At 36.8% G+C, this 18,839-nt stretch overlaps 1 protein-coding gene across 1 annotated transcript; it reads right to left on the bottom strand.

The window, feature by feature from the left end:
- Nucleotides 1-17,136: 17,136 nt before the first annotated feature.
- LOC123642364 (olfactory receptor 5H2-like) lies at nucleotides 17,137-18,102 on the bottom strand. Its single transcript, XM_045557398.1, has one exon. The coding sequence runs from the start codon at nucleotides 18,064-18,066 to the stop codon at nucleotides 17,137-17,139; it is 930 nt and encodes a 309-aa protein (XP_045413354.1). The 5' UTR covers nucleotides 18,067-18,102.
- Between the last annotated feature and the right edge of the window lie 737 nt (nucleotides 18,103-18,839).

Raw genomic sequence — 18,839 nt, forward strand, 5'->3', positions numbered from 1 at the left:
GCAGTAACTTATTTGAAATATGCAGCAGTTTATTTATTCTTCTTATGCCAAAATTGGCCTTGCATAATACTTATTTTTGGCCCAAAGGATCTTCTAGATTACAATTTAAAGTCTTACTAATCTTTCTGTCTTTTGAAGTGTGTAGACAGTGGCCTACACATAAAAGGCCCTAAATAAGTATTTGTGAAATATTTTTTAAATTTAAATGAAATTGACAACACAAATCCATAGAATGCAGTGAGGTTACATGATTCTTTCTTAATCTTGATATGAGCTCAAGGAGATTACCTGGCCTGGGATGGCTACTGCATGTCAACTCACCTTCTATCTTTCATGATAATTTAAAAATATTCTACACCTAAATAGATTACTTTTGTTCTTCTTAATAAGATTATCTTCTGCGATAGAGTATTAGAAAGTATCAAGGAGAAACTATTCATTTAGATGCTTGGTTTAAAGGATATAAAATATGTAAATATTTAATACAAATATTATTTATTCTGTGTTTGTGGAGGTCCAGTTAACCTGACTAGACAAGGTCATCTGTTTCCTTAAGAGATACCTCCCAAGCCCCAGAAAATGATGTGAATGGAACAGAGTCCCACTGCTGTTCCTCCTTCTCCTTAAGAATTCATATTATTGCACATGTCCATAGTTTGTTGTTTATTATTGCTATAATATTTCCATTCTACTATTGGTTTCCAGTTATCTAGATTTTTGCTCATTTGTTCAATGTTATGATCTAAAGACTAGATAGATGGGTTATGTAAGCATCTGGTATCTCTCCTGCCATTTTAAAAGTCTGTTTTCCTAATTGGCCTTTTCTTTTAATGAGAAGGTAGACATTAGGCTATGAGTATGTGGCTGAGTGTGTAAACTGTCAAAGTAATACTTTCCGTTGGGAGAGTATGAAACAGGTCCTCTCAGAAGTTCAGACTTCTGCATTCTTCTTTCATGCATATCTAGTCTATAGATTCCTCCTCTCTGGTTTGTCCTGCAGTACAATCTCTACTATTTTATGTCTTCCTGAAATTTATCAAAATATCTACTCAGTTGATGTGATCACATTCTAATCTCTTTTATAGATATACTTTTGTGTGTCATTTTTGTCATTTTAAGAGGTATTAGGAAATACTTAAAATATGTTTCTGTTATATATTCTACTCCAAGTCTGAAGGCCTGAGAACCAGGAGTGCTGAGCACAGGAGAAGATCAATGTCCCACTTCAAACAGCCAGCCACAGAGCAAATTTAACCAACCTCTGTTCCATTCAAACTCTAAATGGATTGGATGATCCCTCTCACACTGGAAAGGGCCAATTGCTTTACTCATTTCACCAGTTCCAGTGCTAATATCTTTCAGAAATACCTGCACAGACATAACCAGAAATAATGTTTAACCAGATATCTGAACATCTCTGGCCCTGTCAAGTTGACATATAAAAGGACACATCTGATGTCTACCAATTGTCAACTTGGCACCCATAAGAATCTTCTTAAACTAAATCTCCAAATCAAATAATAACCAACTCACAAGTTCAGTTAACATGATACAACTATCCTGCATTCAACAGGTAACTCAAGAACATCTTCCCCAGAAATGAAGCTAAAGTACTTTGTTGATATTTACTCTTTTCTTTGATACCCAACAACTGAAATATTATGATGTAAAATTGACAATACTTAAAAACTATCTATGGTATGGAGTCAATATGCATATGTTACATGGTAAGGAAATAATAGAGGAAAGAAAACAAAGATTTTTGCTATACACACACACACACACACACACACACACAAACACAAATTTCTCCATAACAAACCAAGGTGTAAATACTCATGAGAATTACATTCTTTATTCCTGTCACTGTTCATGTAGATAAAACTGGTATATATAACCTTCTTCCATTACCCATTCCTTATTCTGATTGCCCTTAGTAAGCACCTCAACTGGTCATGGTCCTTGATCTGGTATCTTTCCTCCTTTTTCTTCTATTGTTGGCCACTCTAGCTAGTGGTCTCTGGATTTGGTTTTCTGTTCAAAGAACGAACTTTTTTGTTTCATTGATCCTTTGCATTGTTTTTCCGATTTCCGTTTCATTTAGTTGGGCTTTGAACTTTGCTATTTCTTTTTTTCTGCTGGCTCTGTGTTTGGTTTACTCGTCTTTTTCTAGTTCCTTGAGGTGTGACATTAGTTTGTTAATTTGTGATCTTTCTGTCTTTTTGATGTAAGAATTTAAGGCTATGAACTTCCCCTTTAGCACTTTCCTTTCTGTATCCCATAGATTTTGGGATCTTGTGTCGCCTTTGCCATTCAATTCAAAAAACGTTTTTTTTCTTTTTTTTTAATTTCAGCTTATTATGGGGGTACAAAAGTTCAGGTTGTATATATTGCCCATGCCCCCCCATCCCCCCGAGTCAGAGCTTCAAGTGTGTCCATTCCCCAGAGAGTGCACATTGCACTCATCATGTAGGTATACACCCATCCCCTCCCCCCAGTCCCCACCTCTGTCAGATACCCAATTGGTGTTATTCCCAAATGTGCACTTAGGTGATGATCAGGGAAACCAATTTGCTGGTGAGTGCATGTGGTGCTTATTTTTCCATTCTTGGAATACTTCACTTAATAGAATGGGTTCCAACTCTCTCCAGGAGAACAAAAGAGATTCTATATCACTGTTATTTCTTATAGTTGAGTAGTATTCCATGGTATACATATACCACATTTTACTAATCCACTCATGAATTGATGGGCATTTGGGTTGTTTGCACATCTTTGCAATTGTGACTTGTGCTGCTATAAACATTTGGGTGCAGGTATCTTTGTCATAGAATGTCTTTTGTTCTTTTGGGTAGATGCTCAATAATGGGATTGCTGGATCGAATGGTAGGTCTACTTGAATCTGTTTAAGGTGTCTCCATATTGCTTTCCACAGGGGCTGCACTAGTTTGCAGTCCCACCAGCAGTGTATGAGTGATACTGTCTCTCCGCATCCATGTTAACATGTATTGTTCTGGGACTTTTTGATAAAGGCCATTCTCACTGGAGTTAAGTGATATCTCATTGTGGTTTTGATTTGCATTTCCCTGATGATTAGAGATGTTAAGCATTTTTTCATATGTTTGTTAGCCATTCTTATATCTTCTTTTGAAAAGTTTCTATTCATGTCCCTTGCCCACTTTTTGATAGGGTTGTTTGATTTTGTCTTACTGATTTTCCTGAGTTCTAAATAGATTCTTGTTATCAGTCGTTTATCTGATGTGTAGTATGCAAAACTTTTTTCCCATTCTGTAGGTTGTCTGTTTACTCTCGTGATTGTTTCTTTGGCTGTGCAGAAGCTTTTTAATTTAATCAGGTCCCATTTATTTATTTTTGTTGTTGCTGTGATTGCCTTAGGGGTGTTCTTCATAAGTTCTTTGCCTAGGCCAATGTCTGTAAGTGTCTTTCCTACATTTTCTTCTAGAATTCTAATAGTTTCACACCTAAGGTTTAAGTCTGTTATCCACTGCAATTTGATTTTTGTGAAAGGTGAAAGCTGTGCGTCCTGTTTCAGTCTTCTACATGTGCCTATCCAGTTTTCCCAGCACCATTTATTCAATAAAAATTCTTTTCTTCAGTGTAATGAATAAACTCAAAGGGCTGGAAAAAGAAGAACAGACTGACCCCAAACCCAGTAGAATGAGAGAAATTAATAAGATCAAATCAGAATTAAAGGAAATGAACAACAGAAAAACCATATGGGAGATTAATAAAACAAATGTTGGGTCTTTGAAAAGATAAGCAAAATTGACATGCCTTTGGCTAGGCGAGACAAGAACAGAAAAGAAAAATCTCTAATAACCTCCATCAGTAACGTGAAAGGAGAAATCACAACTGATGCCACAGAGATAAAACATGTCATCTATGACTGCAAACTAGTGCAACCTCTGTGGAAAGCAATATGGAGATACCTTAAACAAATACAAGTAGACCTACCATTTGATCCAGCAATCCCATTATTGGGCATCTACCCAAAAGAACAAAATACATTATATAAAAAAGATATCTGCACCCAAATGTTTATAGCAGCAGAATTCACAATTGCAAAGATGTCGAAACAACCCTAGTCCCCATCAATACATGAGTGGATTAATAAAATGTGGTATATGTATACCATGGAGTACTACTCAGCTATAAGAAATAATGGGGATAGAGCATCTCTTATGTTTTCCTGGGTAGAGCTGGAACCCATTCTACTAAGTGAAGTATTCCAAGAATGGAACAATAAGCACCACATGTACTCACCATCAAATTGGTTTCACTGATGATCACCTATGAACCCATTTAGGAATAACATTAATCAGGTGTAGGGCAGATGTGAGGGGGGGAGGGGATGGGTGTAGACAAACATAATGAGTACAAAGCACACTATCTAGGGGATGGACACACTTGAAGCTCTGACTCGGGGAGGCTAGGGGGGCAAGGGCAATATACATAACCAAAACTTTTGTTCCCACATAATATGCTGAAATAAATAAAAAAGAAGCTGTTCTACAGGGCATTGTGTATTTGGATGTGTATGAGAATTTCAGGTTGTCTCAAAGTGTATTACAGACTTCTGGAATCATAAATATCATTTCACTGTAGACAATTCTTAATTTTATCAATTGAAATCACACTTTATGCCACTATTTCCACAACCAGTGACACTTCTCAATGCTTCTGCAAACTGCACTATATATATAAAATTTGTTTCTCTGAGTGCTTTCATTAGTATGATCTTGTCTTAGGTAGTCAAAACACTATTTGAATATGGCAAAAGTGTTAGATTCTCTTTTGAAGCCAACCCCTAGTACAGTTGTTTTTCCTTATGCAAAAAGCAGCTCAAATAGAGACATATACCTTGTCCCCCCATTGTAAGCTGAAATCTGTTGGGAAATATTACTAAGCCAAGGGCTGAAGAAGAAGGAAATGAAAAACAAAGATCAGGACCGCATTGGGAGGTGGCCTAGGTCTGTGCTTCCCAAACTGTAATGCCTATGAATTTCCTGGAGATCTGGTCAAAATGGACATTTTGTTTCAGGAGTCTTCATTTCTTACAAAGTGATATCAGCCTGTGGACATTTACCACCAACAGAGCCTTCATTATTGGGGGACCTTCATTATCAGAGATCTTTGATCACTGGAGAAATGATAAATGGAAAGTGTAGCTGGTATGCACGGAGAGAAGCAGGGATGAGCCAAGTGTGTCAGGGAGGCCAGCAGGAGTAGGATGTCAAGGGGCCTTGGAGGGTAGTTCAGAGATTAGTTCTTTACCCCAACATACAGAAAACCTATTGAAAGATTAATAAAAATTCAAATGGTAGTAAGATGTTCAGATTTTCCTTTAGAGCAACATGTTAATGAACATTCATTCAGAAATAATATATAATTTAATTATTATAAATTTATATTTCATATATGAATAGTGACATTTAACTTTCTTAACGGTAAAAGGAATCCTTAAAGACAAAAAAAATTACCTCTACCTGGGTCATAGATATTAGATTGGTTATAAAGAAAAGCACATATTTTTTGATAGACTCATGAATCAGTTGTCATGATTTCACAGAATTTTGCTAGAAGAATATAAAGATGTAGGAGAAATATAACATAGATAACACAGGAGTCACTGTGAAAACTCTGCAGAAAGGTGAATGAAACAGGATGATATGCAGAGGCAGATAATAATATGACATAAAATTAAATTAAATTGAACGCCCTCTTAAATTTTCTGTGACTATCTCCTAACTCATTTTGTTGTCTATCTTTGAGCACAAAATGTCTGCATTGCCACATCTAGTATGACTAGCTTTTTTCAATTTTACCCATTTTAATAGGACTCTCATTGTTTCAGTTTGCATTTTTCTGATGTCTAATTATGTCCAACATCTTTCTCTGTGCTTGTTCACATATGTATATCTTCTTTAGGGAAGTGTTTTTCAATATAATTGGATTATAAATGTCCCTTGTAATTGAGTTAAAAAGTTCTTTACATGTGCTGGATGTAAGTCTTTTTACCAGTTCTTTGATTTGCAAATATTTTCTGAGGGAACTTGATTGCATATCTCTCCCAGAGGACATTGCTTTCATCCACTAAACTTATGATATTATGCTGATTGAATGTACTGATCAAGAAGTAGTAACTACCTAGATTTATAGGTAAGAAAATTCTGTGCCAAAAGTTGGGAAATAAATCCAGCAAAAGTTCATGAGGCTTCTCTCTCTGTGGAATTTTTAGGGGTGCAGTGGTATGGAACATGCTGAGTAACCAGTTGTAAGCTAAAAGATAAGTTATTCCATGTGAGTCTTCCTACAAACAAGAAAGTGGCCCAACACCTACTAGACCTCTTTGTGTTACAGAGACAAAATCACCTCATTTGGGTGTATTATTCTGGCCAATTTACTGAGTGACTTGAAAAGCCACCTGAGTTTTTGTGGAGTTCGGAACTCAAGAAAGCTCTACTATAGGTGTAGGCTGCCATACAAACTGCTCTGCCTCATGGAACATATGATCCAGTAGATCTATGGATGTTTGACATGGCAGTAGCAGATAGAAATGAATTTGGAGCACTTGGCAGACATATATAGGTCAATAACAGCATAGGCACCTAGAATTTGGGAGCACTATCTTGTCATCCTCTACCAATAATTGTTTTCCTTTTGAAAAACAGTTCTTAGTCTGCTCTAGGACTTACTAGACACTGAAGACTACATAATACTCCATCAAGTTGTCATGAGACCTCAAGAGCCCATCATGAGCTTGGTTTTTCCTGGCTGATTGACCCAGATATTTGTGCATGCACAACATTCCATCGTTGAATGGAAGATATATTTATGCCATCTGGGCTTGGCAGGCCCTGAAAGCACAAGTACATTATGTAAAGATGTGGCCCAAATGCTCATCGTGCTTTATCCTGCTACATTGCCTTCTCTCTGACAGCCTTCACCTATTGTCTCATGGGTAGTTAAGTGTGATCAGTTGACATTGGATAGAAAACTTGGGCCAAGATGCAGATGGCTCTGCACTGTATCCAGACACTGGTGAAAAGTGGAATACTGCAGCACTACAGCTTCTCTCTAGGACATCCCTGAAGGACAGTGGTAAAGGGAAATCTTCCCGACTGGAAGAATTCCAAATGATGCACCTGACTGTTCAATTTTCTTCAAAGTAGAAATTAACAGACATGTGAGTATATACCAAGTTATGGCTCATGGCCAGTGTGTATGCTGGATGGTCAGCAACTTGGAAAATTGGTGACAAGAGAATTTGGAAAAAGTACTTTAACTGGACAAGAATCATGTGGATATTTGCTATAGCTTTAATACGTCCCCTCCAAAATTCAGTTTTTATAGCTGAATGGCCAGTCTGATGTTGTCAAGTATGGGGAAATTAGAGGTCATTACATAATAAGCTTCTTTCCATTTGACTAGGCTTATAGCCCTTATAGCAAAGCTTTGCGCAGCATTCAGTTTGCTTGCCCTGCTGGCTTTGGCCATGTGAGGACACAGTATTTCTCACCCTAAGAGGAGTGTTCAAGACATCATCTTGGAAGCATATACTTGACCCCCATCAGACAACCAAAATAGCCTTGATTTTGAACTTCCCAGCCTCCAGAATTATAGGAAAATAAATTTCCTTTCTTTATAAATTGCACAGTCTCTGGCATTCTGTTGTAGCAGCACAAGCAGTCTAAGACAGAAATTGGTACCAAATAGTGGGGTGCTGATATAACAAATCACTAAAATGTGGAAGTGGCTTTGTAGCTGGGTAATGGGTAGAAGCTAGAACAATTTTTCAACAAATTCTGGAAAAATCCTAAATGAAGCATTAAGGGTGATTCTGTGAGGGCTCAGGAGAAGAGATGAGCAACACAGAAAACATCAGTTTTCTTAGAAATTGCATAAGTGGTCATGAACAAAATGTTTGTAGAAATGTGGATAACAAAGAATATTCTAAAAATATCTTAGATGGAAATGAGAAATATTTTATTGGAAATTGAAGGAAAAGCCATCCTTAATATAAAGTGGGAAAAACTTGCCTAAATTGTCTCCATATCCTAGGACTTTGTGAAAGGCAGAATTTAAAAGCAATGAAGTAGAATATTTGGCAGAAGAAACCTTTAGGCAGTAAAGTGTTGAGGGTTCTGCATGGCTTCTCTTAATTGCTTACAACCAAATGCAATTAGAGAGAAACTATTTAAAGATGCAATTAAAAATTAAAATTGAAGAGGAACATAAAGATTTGCAAAATTCTCAGCCTGTCCATGTATGGAATAAAAATGCTTATTTAGGAGAGAAAATCAATGGTGTGGCCAAGTGACCCTTTATTAAGGAAATTAATTTTGTTAGAAGAAATTTGGGTGTTATCATCAAGACTATAGCAGAATGACTGAGAATACATTAAAGAGATCTTTGATACTGCCATATCCAGGAGGGGCCCAGAGTGCCAGGGCCTTGAGGGTAGAATGGTTTCAAAGTAGGGGCCCAGGGCACTTGTGAAATCTTGGCGCTGATTTCACAATGGTACCTCTAGCTGCTGCTTCCTAAATTCTGGCACAATACTTCTCAGCCATCCTAGATGTTAGGTGGGCCCAGATGCTGCTTGAGCTACTTGCCCAGAGGCACAGGAAATAACATTGGCAATGTCCATGTGGTGTTTATTCTGCAGGCTTGCAGAGTGCAAGAACTGTGGAGGCATGGCTTGCCCCACCTAGATTACAAAGGATGCCTCAGAGAAACTCTGGACCAAAGAACTCCCACCAAAACAATTCCCAAACTATCTGTGGAGGTAGGACTGCCCCCAAGATCATAGCCCTGTATAGTCCCCAGCATGTCATGCTACCTAGGGAGACCTACAGGCACTAGACTCTAGCCCATAAGAGATGTAGTATGGGCTACACTCAGAAAAGCCATAAGGTGGCATTCCTTGGAACCTTACGGACCCAACGCCCACCCACTATGTTTCAAAGATGAGACATGGAGTCAAGGTTATACCCAAGTTTTAAGACTTAATATTGTTTGCCCTATTGGGTTTTATAATTACTTAACACCTGTTACCCCTGTTTTCTTTCCTTTTTCTCCTTTTTGGAATAGAAATATCTGTTCTGTGCCTGTCCTGCCATTGTATTTTGAAAGCATGCGGTTTGTTTGATTTCATGGGTTTACAGCTAGAAAGCAATTTGCTTCAGAATGAAACATATCTTTGTGTCTCACCCATATCTGATTTATGTGATATCTAGATAAGACTCTAAACTTTAGACTTTGGGTTGACGCTGGAATGAGTTAAAATTTTGTGGTCTATTGGGATGGAATCAATATATTTCCCATCAGGGAAGGACATGAATATTGGGAGGGCTATGGGCAGAATGCCATGGATTGATTGTGTCCCCTCCAAGATTCAAGTGTCAAAACACAGTCAATGTGATGCTATTAAGAAGCATTCCCTTTAAGAGGTGATTAGGTCATGAGGGACCAAGGCCCTTATAAAGAGCTTCACACAGCATTTGGTTTACTTGTCCTTCTGCCTTCCACCATATGGGCACATAGCTTTCCTCCCCTCCAGAGGAAATAAGGGACGTTCTTAGATGCAAACAGCAGTCCCCTGATAATGAAATCTGATGGTACCTTGATCTTGGACTTCCCAGACTCTAGAACTGTAAAAAAGTAAATTTCTGGGCTTTTTATTATAAAATACACAATCTGTATTCTTCTGTTATAAGAGCATGAATGAGCAAAGACAATGTTTGTAGCTCATGTGAATGTTTACCAAAACATTATCTCAGCAGAGGTGTGTTTTAGTAATCAAGAGGATAGGATGATGATTCTGTAGATACCAGTTGGCTTCCAGTGACTGTGATGGTAGAGATGGAGGTTATGCATGGGCTCAGCAAAATGGACTTCCACTTACCAAAGCTGACCTATCTAGGGACATTGCTAAGTGTCAAATCTACCAGCAGAAAAAACCAGTACTGAGTCCTCAGTTAGTCACCATTCAACCAGGTGGCCTGTTGGTCACACTAGACTGCTTTTTGTCATCGTAGTGTTTTGTTTCTGGTGGAATAGATACTCTGGGTACAGAAATGCCTTCCCTATGCACAATGCTTCTGTCAAAGTTAATATCCATGGACTTTCAGAATTTTTTATTAGTTGTTACGGTACTCCACACAGCCTTCCTTCTGATCAAGGAAATTACTTCACAGCAAATAAATTGGAGAATAAGGATCATGTTCATGGAATTCACTGATCTTACCATATTACCTTATTTCCCTCTATCCTTAAACAGCCAGTATAATAAAACGATGGAATGAATTTAAGACTCATTTATAGTAACAACTATTTGGCAGTACTTTGCAGGGCTAGAGGAAGATGCTCCAGAAGGCTCTACGTCATCTGAAATGGCTTCCAATATATAGTGCTGTTTCTCTCATAGGCAGGATTCACAGGCTTAGAAATGGACATGGTCGAATTGTGATTGAGACCACTCACTACCTCTAGTGATCCACTAGCAAAATTTGCTTCTTGTTCCCGCACTTTCATGCTCTGTTGGCCTAAAAGGTTTAGGTCCAAAGGGGGAATGTTTATTCCAGGATACACCCCATGATTCAATTACACTGTAAGTTAAGATTACCAGCTGGCCATTTTGATCTTCTCATCCCTCTGAATGAACCGGCAAAGAAAACAATGACTGTGCTGATTGGGGTGATCCTGACTAATAAGGAGAAGTTGGGCCAGTAATGCACAATGGAGGAAAAGAAGACTATGTCTGGAATATAGAAGATACATATCAGATCTCTCAGTGTTACCATGCCCTCTGGTTAAGGTCAATGGAAAACTTCAACAACTCAATCTATGAGGGGCAATTACTGACCAAGAATCATCAGGAATAAATATTTGGGTTACCACACCAGGGAAGAAACTACCACCACTGAAGTGCTTGGTATAAGAAAAGAGAATGAGTAGTTGAAGAAGGTCATAAATACCAACCTTGAACACATGACCGGTTCCTGAAATGAGGACTATAATTGTCACAAATATTTCCTCCTCTTTTGTAACCAATGTATGTGTATACATATATATGCACATATATACATAGAAAATGTTTGTTTTCTTTTCTCTCATATTCCTGTATCACATCATGTAATATGTGTTGACTTTATGTCACAGATAGTTTGTAAATACTGTTAATATTACATCATAGTATTTCAGTTGCCAGATGTCAAATAGAAGAGTGAACATTGCCTAAAGACTTAACCTCCTCTTCTGAAGAAGATGTTCATGAGTTGACAGTTATATGCAAGATAATTGCATCATTTAGCCAGTAATATGATTCCTTTGTCTTTATTTTTGTTCATTAAGTATGGTTTAAGAAGGTTCATATGGGTGCCAAGTTGACAATGGGGAGACTTGTGATGGACATTTTTATGTGTCACCTTGACTTGGCCATGGGACATACAGATAACTGGTTAGAAATTCATTCTGGATATGTCTTGAGCCTGTTTCCAGAAGAAAATCACACTTGAATTGGTGGACTGAGTAAAGTAGATGGTACTCTCCAATGTGGATGGGCTTCATCCAATGCATTGAGGGCCTGAATGGAAAAAAATGCAGAGGAAGGTTGAATTCACCTCTCTCTTCCTTACTGATTGAGCTGGGACATGGTTGTTCTTCTGCCTTTGGTGTTTCTAGTTATCAGGCCTAGCTATAAAGCCTATTTAGTTAGGAACATATACCATGAACTTTATGACTCTCAAATTTTTGCTTTCTTGGGTCTCCAGCATGAAGATTCCAGATGTGGTATTTTTCAGCCTCCATAATTGCATGGGAAAATACCTTATAATAAATTAGTATCTTTCAAAATCTTTGTCCATTTCTCTGTCTCTCTTGCATGCGGTCTTCTCTCTCTCTTTCATTCTCTCTCTCTCTCTCTCTCTCTCTCTCTATATATATATATATATATATATATACACACACACACATACACACACAACACATATATTTGTATGTACATAGATAATCTCTCTATCCACACAGACACACACAGACACACACACACACACACACACACACACACACACACACATTTCTATTCTCTTTTTCTGGAGAACCCTAATACAAACGCTTGCTATACACTTAGTGAATTTGTTTATTTTTCTTCAAAAGTAGAGGGAAACTCCTTGATGCCACATTTAGCTATTGCCCTCAAATACATCTTACTTAGAAGGTTTCTTCTAACATTATACAAACATCACATCATTGTAACACTTGAAATAACTTCCATATGAAAATCTTACAGAATAATGGTTCAAAGGTTGATTCATCTAAACAAGTTTTTTTTCTAAAGAACAAAGGTGCTATCCATTCAGCTTACTGATATGTGACTATATAGTTTGATTTGCAATCATTACTATCAGTCTTCCTTCTCATGAAAAAGTAATAAAAAACTCCACAGTATTTCACCCTTTGAAACAGGTACCCTGTTGAGTTCTGCAACCACCTGCCCGAAACAAGGACGAAAGTACAAAGCAGAGGATGGAAACCTTTGGAATAATTGTATAGTGGTATGATTATAGGATGTGTAGAAATTCCATTTTGACTGATCTCTAAACAACCTGAATGAGAAAAATTTTGCTTAAATGATTATTTAAAAACAATTGTTCTCTAAGTGTGCTTTCACACCAAGAGCATCAACATTGCTGAATCAAAAACTCTAGTGATAGAGCTTATCAATCTAAGTTTTTACAAGCTCTCCAAGTGATTACAGTTCCCACTGAAGTTTTAGAAACATTGTTTTAACAGAAGCAAACAAATAAAAGGAGTCTAGAGAAAAGAGGTTCTGATAGACACCCAATATGCATAATATTTAAGATTCTACCCTCGCTACTTCACAAGACTCTGAGAAATATTGTTTTAGTTTTGACTGGTGGTTGTTAATTTTTTCCTAATTCCTAATTATGTTATTTCTTTCAGCATAGTCTACAATTATTATGTCAGTAATTTCCTGAATAGTAGAAAGTGTTCTAAAATGATGAGAAAAATATCTATATACATTTACGTATGTACAGAGAAACTACAAATTCTTCTAAATCTCCAGATGAAGAAATGAATACACCTTAGTTCTTAATACTCTTAATAACTGAGAATATTTCTATCATGTTATCAGTGTTTTAATAAGATAGTTTTTAATGCAACATGAGCAGTTGCCAGAAAACTGGGTGAACATGGCAAATAGAATATTATAATTTATATATAAGTATTCATTAAATAATATATATGTATTTCATTATAATTTATATATAAGTATTCATTAAATAATATATATGTATTTCTTGTTAAATGTAATTATATATAGTTATTTTTTTTTTATTTCAGCTCATCATGGGGGTACATAAGTTCAGGTTATATACATTGTCCATGTCCCGCCCATGCCCCTGAGTCAGAGCCTCGAGCATGTCCATTCTCTAGACAGGGCACCTGGCACTCACCATGTAGTCATACCTCCATCCCCTCCCCCACCCCCTACCTCCCCGGGTCAGCACCTTCAAGCATGACCATTCCCCAGACGGTGCGCAATGCACTTATCATGTAGGAATACACCCATCCCCTCCTCCCACCCCCTGTCTGAGTCAGATATCCAATTGGTATCCTTCCCTGATGTGCATTTAGGTGATGATCAGGGAAACCAATTATCTGGTGAGTACATGTGATGCTTGTTTTTCCATTCTTTGGATACTTCACTTAATATAACGGGTTCCAATTCTCTCCAGGAGACCAAAGAGATGTCGTATCATCGTTATTTCTTATAGCTGAGTAATACTCCATGGTATACATATACCACAGTTTACTAATCCATTCGTGGATTGATGGGCACTTGGGTTGTTTCCACATCTTTGCAATTGTGAATTGAGCTGCTATAAACATTCGGGTACAGGTGTCTTTGTCATAGAATGACTTTTGTTCTTCTGGGTAGATGCCCAATAAAGGGATTGCTGGATCGAATGGTAGGTCTACTTGAATCTGTTTAAGGTATCTCCATAATGCTTTCCACAGGGGTTGCACTAGTTTGCATTCCCACCAGCAGTGTATGAGTGTTCCTGTCTCTCCGCATCCATGCTAACATGTATTGTTCTGGGACTTTTTGATAAAGGCCATTCTCACTGGAGTTAAGTGATATCTCATTGTGGTTTTGATTTGCATTTGCCTGATGATTAGGGTTGTTGAGCATTTTTTCATATGTTTGTTAGCCATTCTTATATCTTCTTTTGAAAAATTTCTATTCATGTCATTTGCCCACTTTTTGATAGGGTTGTTTGATTTTTTCTTGCTGATTTTCCTGAGTTCTAAATAGATTCTTGTTATCAGTCCTTTATCTGATATGTAGTATGCGAACATTTTTTCCCATTCTGTAGGCTGTCTGTTTATTTTCGTGACTGTTTCTTTGGCTGTGCAGAAGCTTTTTAATTTAATCAGATCCCATTCATTTATTTTTGTTATTGCTGTGATTGCCTTAGGGGTTTTCTTCTTAAATTCTTTGCCTAGACCAATGTCTGTAAGAGTCTTTCCTACATTTTCTTCTAGAATTCTAATAGTTTCCCACCTAAGATTTAAGTCCATTAGCCACTGTGATTTGATTTTTGTGAGAGGTGAAATCTGTGGGTCCTGTTTCAGTCTTCTACATGTGCCTATCCTGTTTTCCCAGCACCATTTATTAAATAAGGAATCTTTTCCCCAGAGTATGTTTTTGTCTGTTTTGTCAAAGATTAGATGGCTATATGAGGATGGTTTTATATTTGGATTTTCTGTTCTGTTCCATTGGTCTGTGTCCCTGCACTTGTGCCAATACGAAGCAGTTTTAATAATCACAGCTTTGTAGTATAGTTTGAAGTCTGGTAAATTAATACCTTCCATTTTGTTTTTGTTGCTTAAAATTGCTTTTGCTAAATGGGGTCTTCTCTGGTTCCACATAAAGTGTAGAATTATTCTTTCTATATCTGTGAAAAATTATGTTGGTGATTTAATAGGGATTGCATTGAATCTGTAGATAACTTTGGGCAGTATAGTCATTTTAACAATGTTGATTCTTCCAATCCATGAGCATGGTATGGTTTTCCACCTATTTACATGTTCTGCGATTTCCTTCCTCAGTGTTTCATAGCTCTCCCTATAGAGGTCCTTTACCTCCTTAGGTAAATATATTCCTAGGTATTTTATTTTCTTTGTTGCTATTTTGAAAGGTATTGAGTCCTTAATTTGGTTCTCCGTTTGACTGTTATTGGTATATATGAATGCCTCTGATTTGTGTGTATTGATTTTGTATCACGAGACTTTACTGAATTCATTGATCAATTCCAGGAGTCTCTTGGTTGAATCCTTGGGGTTTTCTAGATATAACATCATATCATCAGCAAAGAGTGAGAGTTTGATCTCTTTTTTCCCTATTTGGACTCCCTTGATTGTGCTCTCTTGCCTGATAGCTCTTGCAAGGACTTCCAATACTATGTTGAAAAGTAAGGGGGACAGTGGGCAGCCTTGTATGGTTCCAGTTCGAAGTGGGAATGCTTTCAATTTTTTCCCATTCAGTATGATAGTGGCTGTGGGTTTGTCATAAATGGCTTGTATCATTTTTAGATAGGCCCCGTCTATGTCTATTTTGTTAAGTGTTCTTATCATAAAAGGGTGTTGAATTTTGTCAAATGCTTTTTCTGCATCTATTGAGAGGATCATATGATCTTTATTTTTGCTTCTATTTATGTGGTGCATTACATTTATAGATTTGCATATGTTAAACCATCCCTGCATCTCTGGGATGAAGCCCACTTGGTCATGATGGATTATTTTTTTGATAAGCACTTGGATTCGATTTGCTAGGATTTTATTGAAAATTTTTGCATCTATATTCATAAGGGATATTGGTCTGTAGTTTTCTTTTTTTGTTGCATCCTTTCCTGGTTTTGGTATCAAAATTATGTTGGCCTGGTAAAATGTGTTGGGGAGAATTCCATCCTTCTTGATATTGGAGAATAGTAAGTGGAATATCTAGTCTAAAATGCAGGCTTTGCACAAGTATATACTTTATCTTTTCTTTGTAACATCCCACTATGGAACAAAAATTATTTACTAAAGGGAATAAATCTATGAAAGAGGTAATAATGGGATCCCACTAAGAGAATAGAGATTTTGTTGAATTTCAGAAAAGTATAAAGTAGTTGAGATTGTACTGAAAGACAAACCAGAGAAGAGGAATCTGAGGACTAGACATGTACAACAGAAAGCTGCAGATGAAGTTTGAGTTTCTGAGAAACTCCCACCTGCCCCTTCCATACTCACTCAATCTAAAGTAGGAAACACAAACTACATAACTGACCGTATACTCATAGTTTCACATCTATCTTCTCATTCAAGGAAATGGCTAGTTAGGAAAATAAAGTTTAAAAAAGGCAGAAAAAAAGAGACACTGTACGTTTTCATTACCAATCTAGTCTTTGGGTCATAACAGAAAATGAATAAGCAAAAGTTAGATTATTGACAAGAAGCCATTAGTACAGTGGAAATACCATAGAGTAATAAAAATGAACAAACTAAAGACATGCAATAATATGTATGCTCTAGGAGGAAAGAATAACAGCAGCTGAATTGTCATCTATTTACTTCCTGGGGTTTGCAGGTATCTCTCAGAGGAACAAAAAAAGAACAAATGGCCTGCTCACCCAAACAGAAACCCAACCAATATAGGGTATATGTGATATGAGTGTCCAGACTACACAACTCTATTCACTGTATGATTTATCATACTCTAGTTCTTCTCAGAAGAGCTATACAATTTTACCTTTTCATGTATTTATATAGACACATGAAGAACATATGACTTGTAAAATGTTTTCCTTTGTTTTCTATTTTAAATATTCTAGTATGCGTGGCACACATGATTCAAATTTTATGTATGTTTTCATATAGATAAAAATATTCTAAGTTTATTAAATAAAAACATATTAAATCATTAGAAAGCTAGGATAGTTGCATTTGCAAAAAATGTTCAACAAGAACAACTTTATACCCACATCTAACCTGCAAAATTTTGTGACTGTTTTACTAAAAAGAGAAGAGATATAGCTAAAAGACCTAAATATTTCGCTTTAATGTTTTTTTCAATGAGTCTATGACTTGCTTATTTCTCAGGCTATAGATAATTGGATTTAAGAAAGGAATTATAATAGTGTCAAATAGAGAGTCTATCATGTCTCGATCATTAGATTGTAGAGATGCAGGGAGCACATACATGAAGAGAAGAGGGCCATAGTATAAAAACACAGATAAGAGGTGAGCTCCACAGGTGGAGAAGGCTTTCCTTATGCCTTTGACTGACTTCTTTTTTAAGACTGTAAAGAGAACAGATGTATAAGAGACAAGAACAATCAGAATGGTGAACGCTTGAATTGAACCAGCGAAAATATAAACCAAGAGATAATTAATAGAACAGTCAGTACAAGAAATCTTTAACAATGGGATAATGTCACAGAAAAAGTGATGTACTATGTTAGAATTACAGAAGGTTAATCTGAATAAAAAACCCACATGAATAGTGGCATGAAGAAAGCCACCTAGGAATGACAAGACTAATAACCGGATGCATAGTTTATTGGTCATAATCACTGGATAAAGTAAAGGTTTGCAAATGGCTACATAGCGATCATATGCCATTGCTGCCAAGAGAAAACATTCTGTGGTTAAACTCATTGCAAAGGAAAAGAATTGTACCATGCATTCAGAGAGAGACATCATCTGACTCTTGGTGAAGATGTTTACCAGCATGCTGGGGGTCACTGTGGAAGATAACCAAGTATCCACAAAGGCTAAATTTCCAAGGAATAAGTACATGGGGATGTGAAGATGAGGGTCATTACAGATGAGAGTAATCAGACCAAGGTTCCCTATGATGGTGACAAAATATATCATCAAGAATACCAGGAACAGGGGGATTTTTGAATCTGGTTGATGTGTAAGTCCTGTGACAACAAACTCTGTCAGCAATGTTGTATTTTCTTTTTCCATATCCTCACTTGGTGTCCTCTGAAATAAAATGCAATAAATGTATGAAATGTATATTCATTAATATTAATATTTAATATAATTTGATTGGGGGAGGGGATTTGAAATAAGGGAAAACAATTATCAGATCACCTTTTAATTTTACTTATTACTGCTATACTGAAGGAAACTTTTTAGGAAATAGAAGAAAAGAAAGAAAATACAACTACTTTCAATTCAAAAAAATGTGCATAGGATTCAGGGAAAATGAGATGGTTTCTGCTCATGTGCCAAATTTTGGGGACAAGATTGAATATGGTAAGGAAATCCAGTGTCTGGGACATGGATTCAGCATCAAGGGAAAAGATGTTAGAAGGCCCAGGATTAATAAAGGATTTAAATGCCAGGATGAGGATCTTGAACTTTAGTTCTCAGGCAATAGTCATGCACTGAAAACTTTTCAAATAGGGAGCTTTGTGAGATTTTTTAAAATGAAATATTTGATAGTATAGAAAACAGGCTGCAAGTAGAGAAAAATGGAGTCGCGGTTACTAATCAGGAAGCTGCTACTATTTTCCAGAGATTCCCCCAAGGCAGATCACACATCAGAATTCTCTGGGGGAGCTGTTTGTGAGAACTATAGATTGTAAGGTAATATTGCAGAAATAGACATAGTAGCAAAAGAATGGAACCTAGCAATCCTAAGTTTGAAAATGTTCTCCAAGTGATTCAAATACTTGTGAAGTGATTAGACCATGAGAGGTATGGAAATGATGGAATAACGAAATAGATTCAAA

This window comes from Lemur catta, chromosome 1 (assembly GCF_020740605.2).
Source record: "Lemur catta isolate mLemCat1 chromosome 1, mLemCat1.pri, whole genome shotgun sequence".
In the NCBI taxonomy this organism is placed as follows: domain Eukaryota; kingdom Metazoa; phylum Chordata; class Mammalia; order Primates; family Lemuridae; genus Lemur; species Lemur catta.

Bases quoted from the DNA above. Each gene is read 5' to 3' on its own strand.
- LOC123642364 (XM_045557398.1), bottom strand. From the start codon at position 18,066: ATGGAAAAAGAAAATACAACATTGCTGACAGAGTTTGTTGTCACAGGA.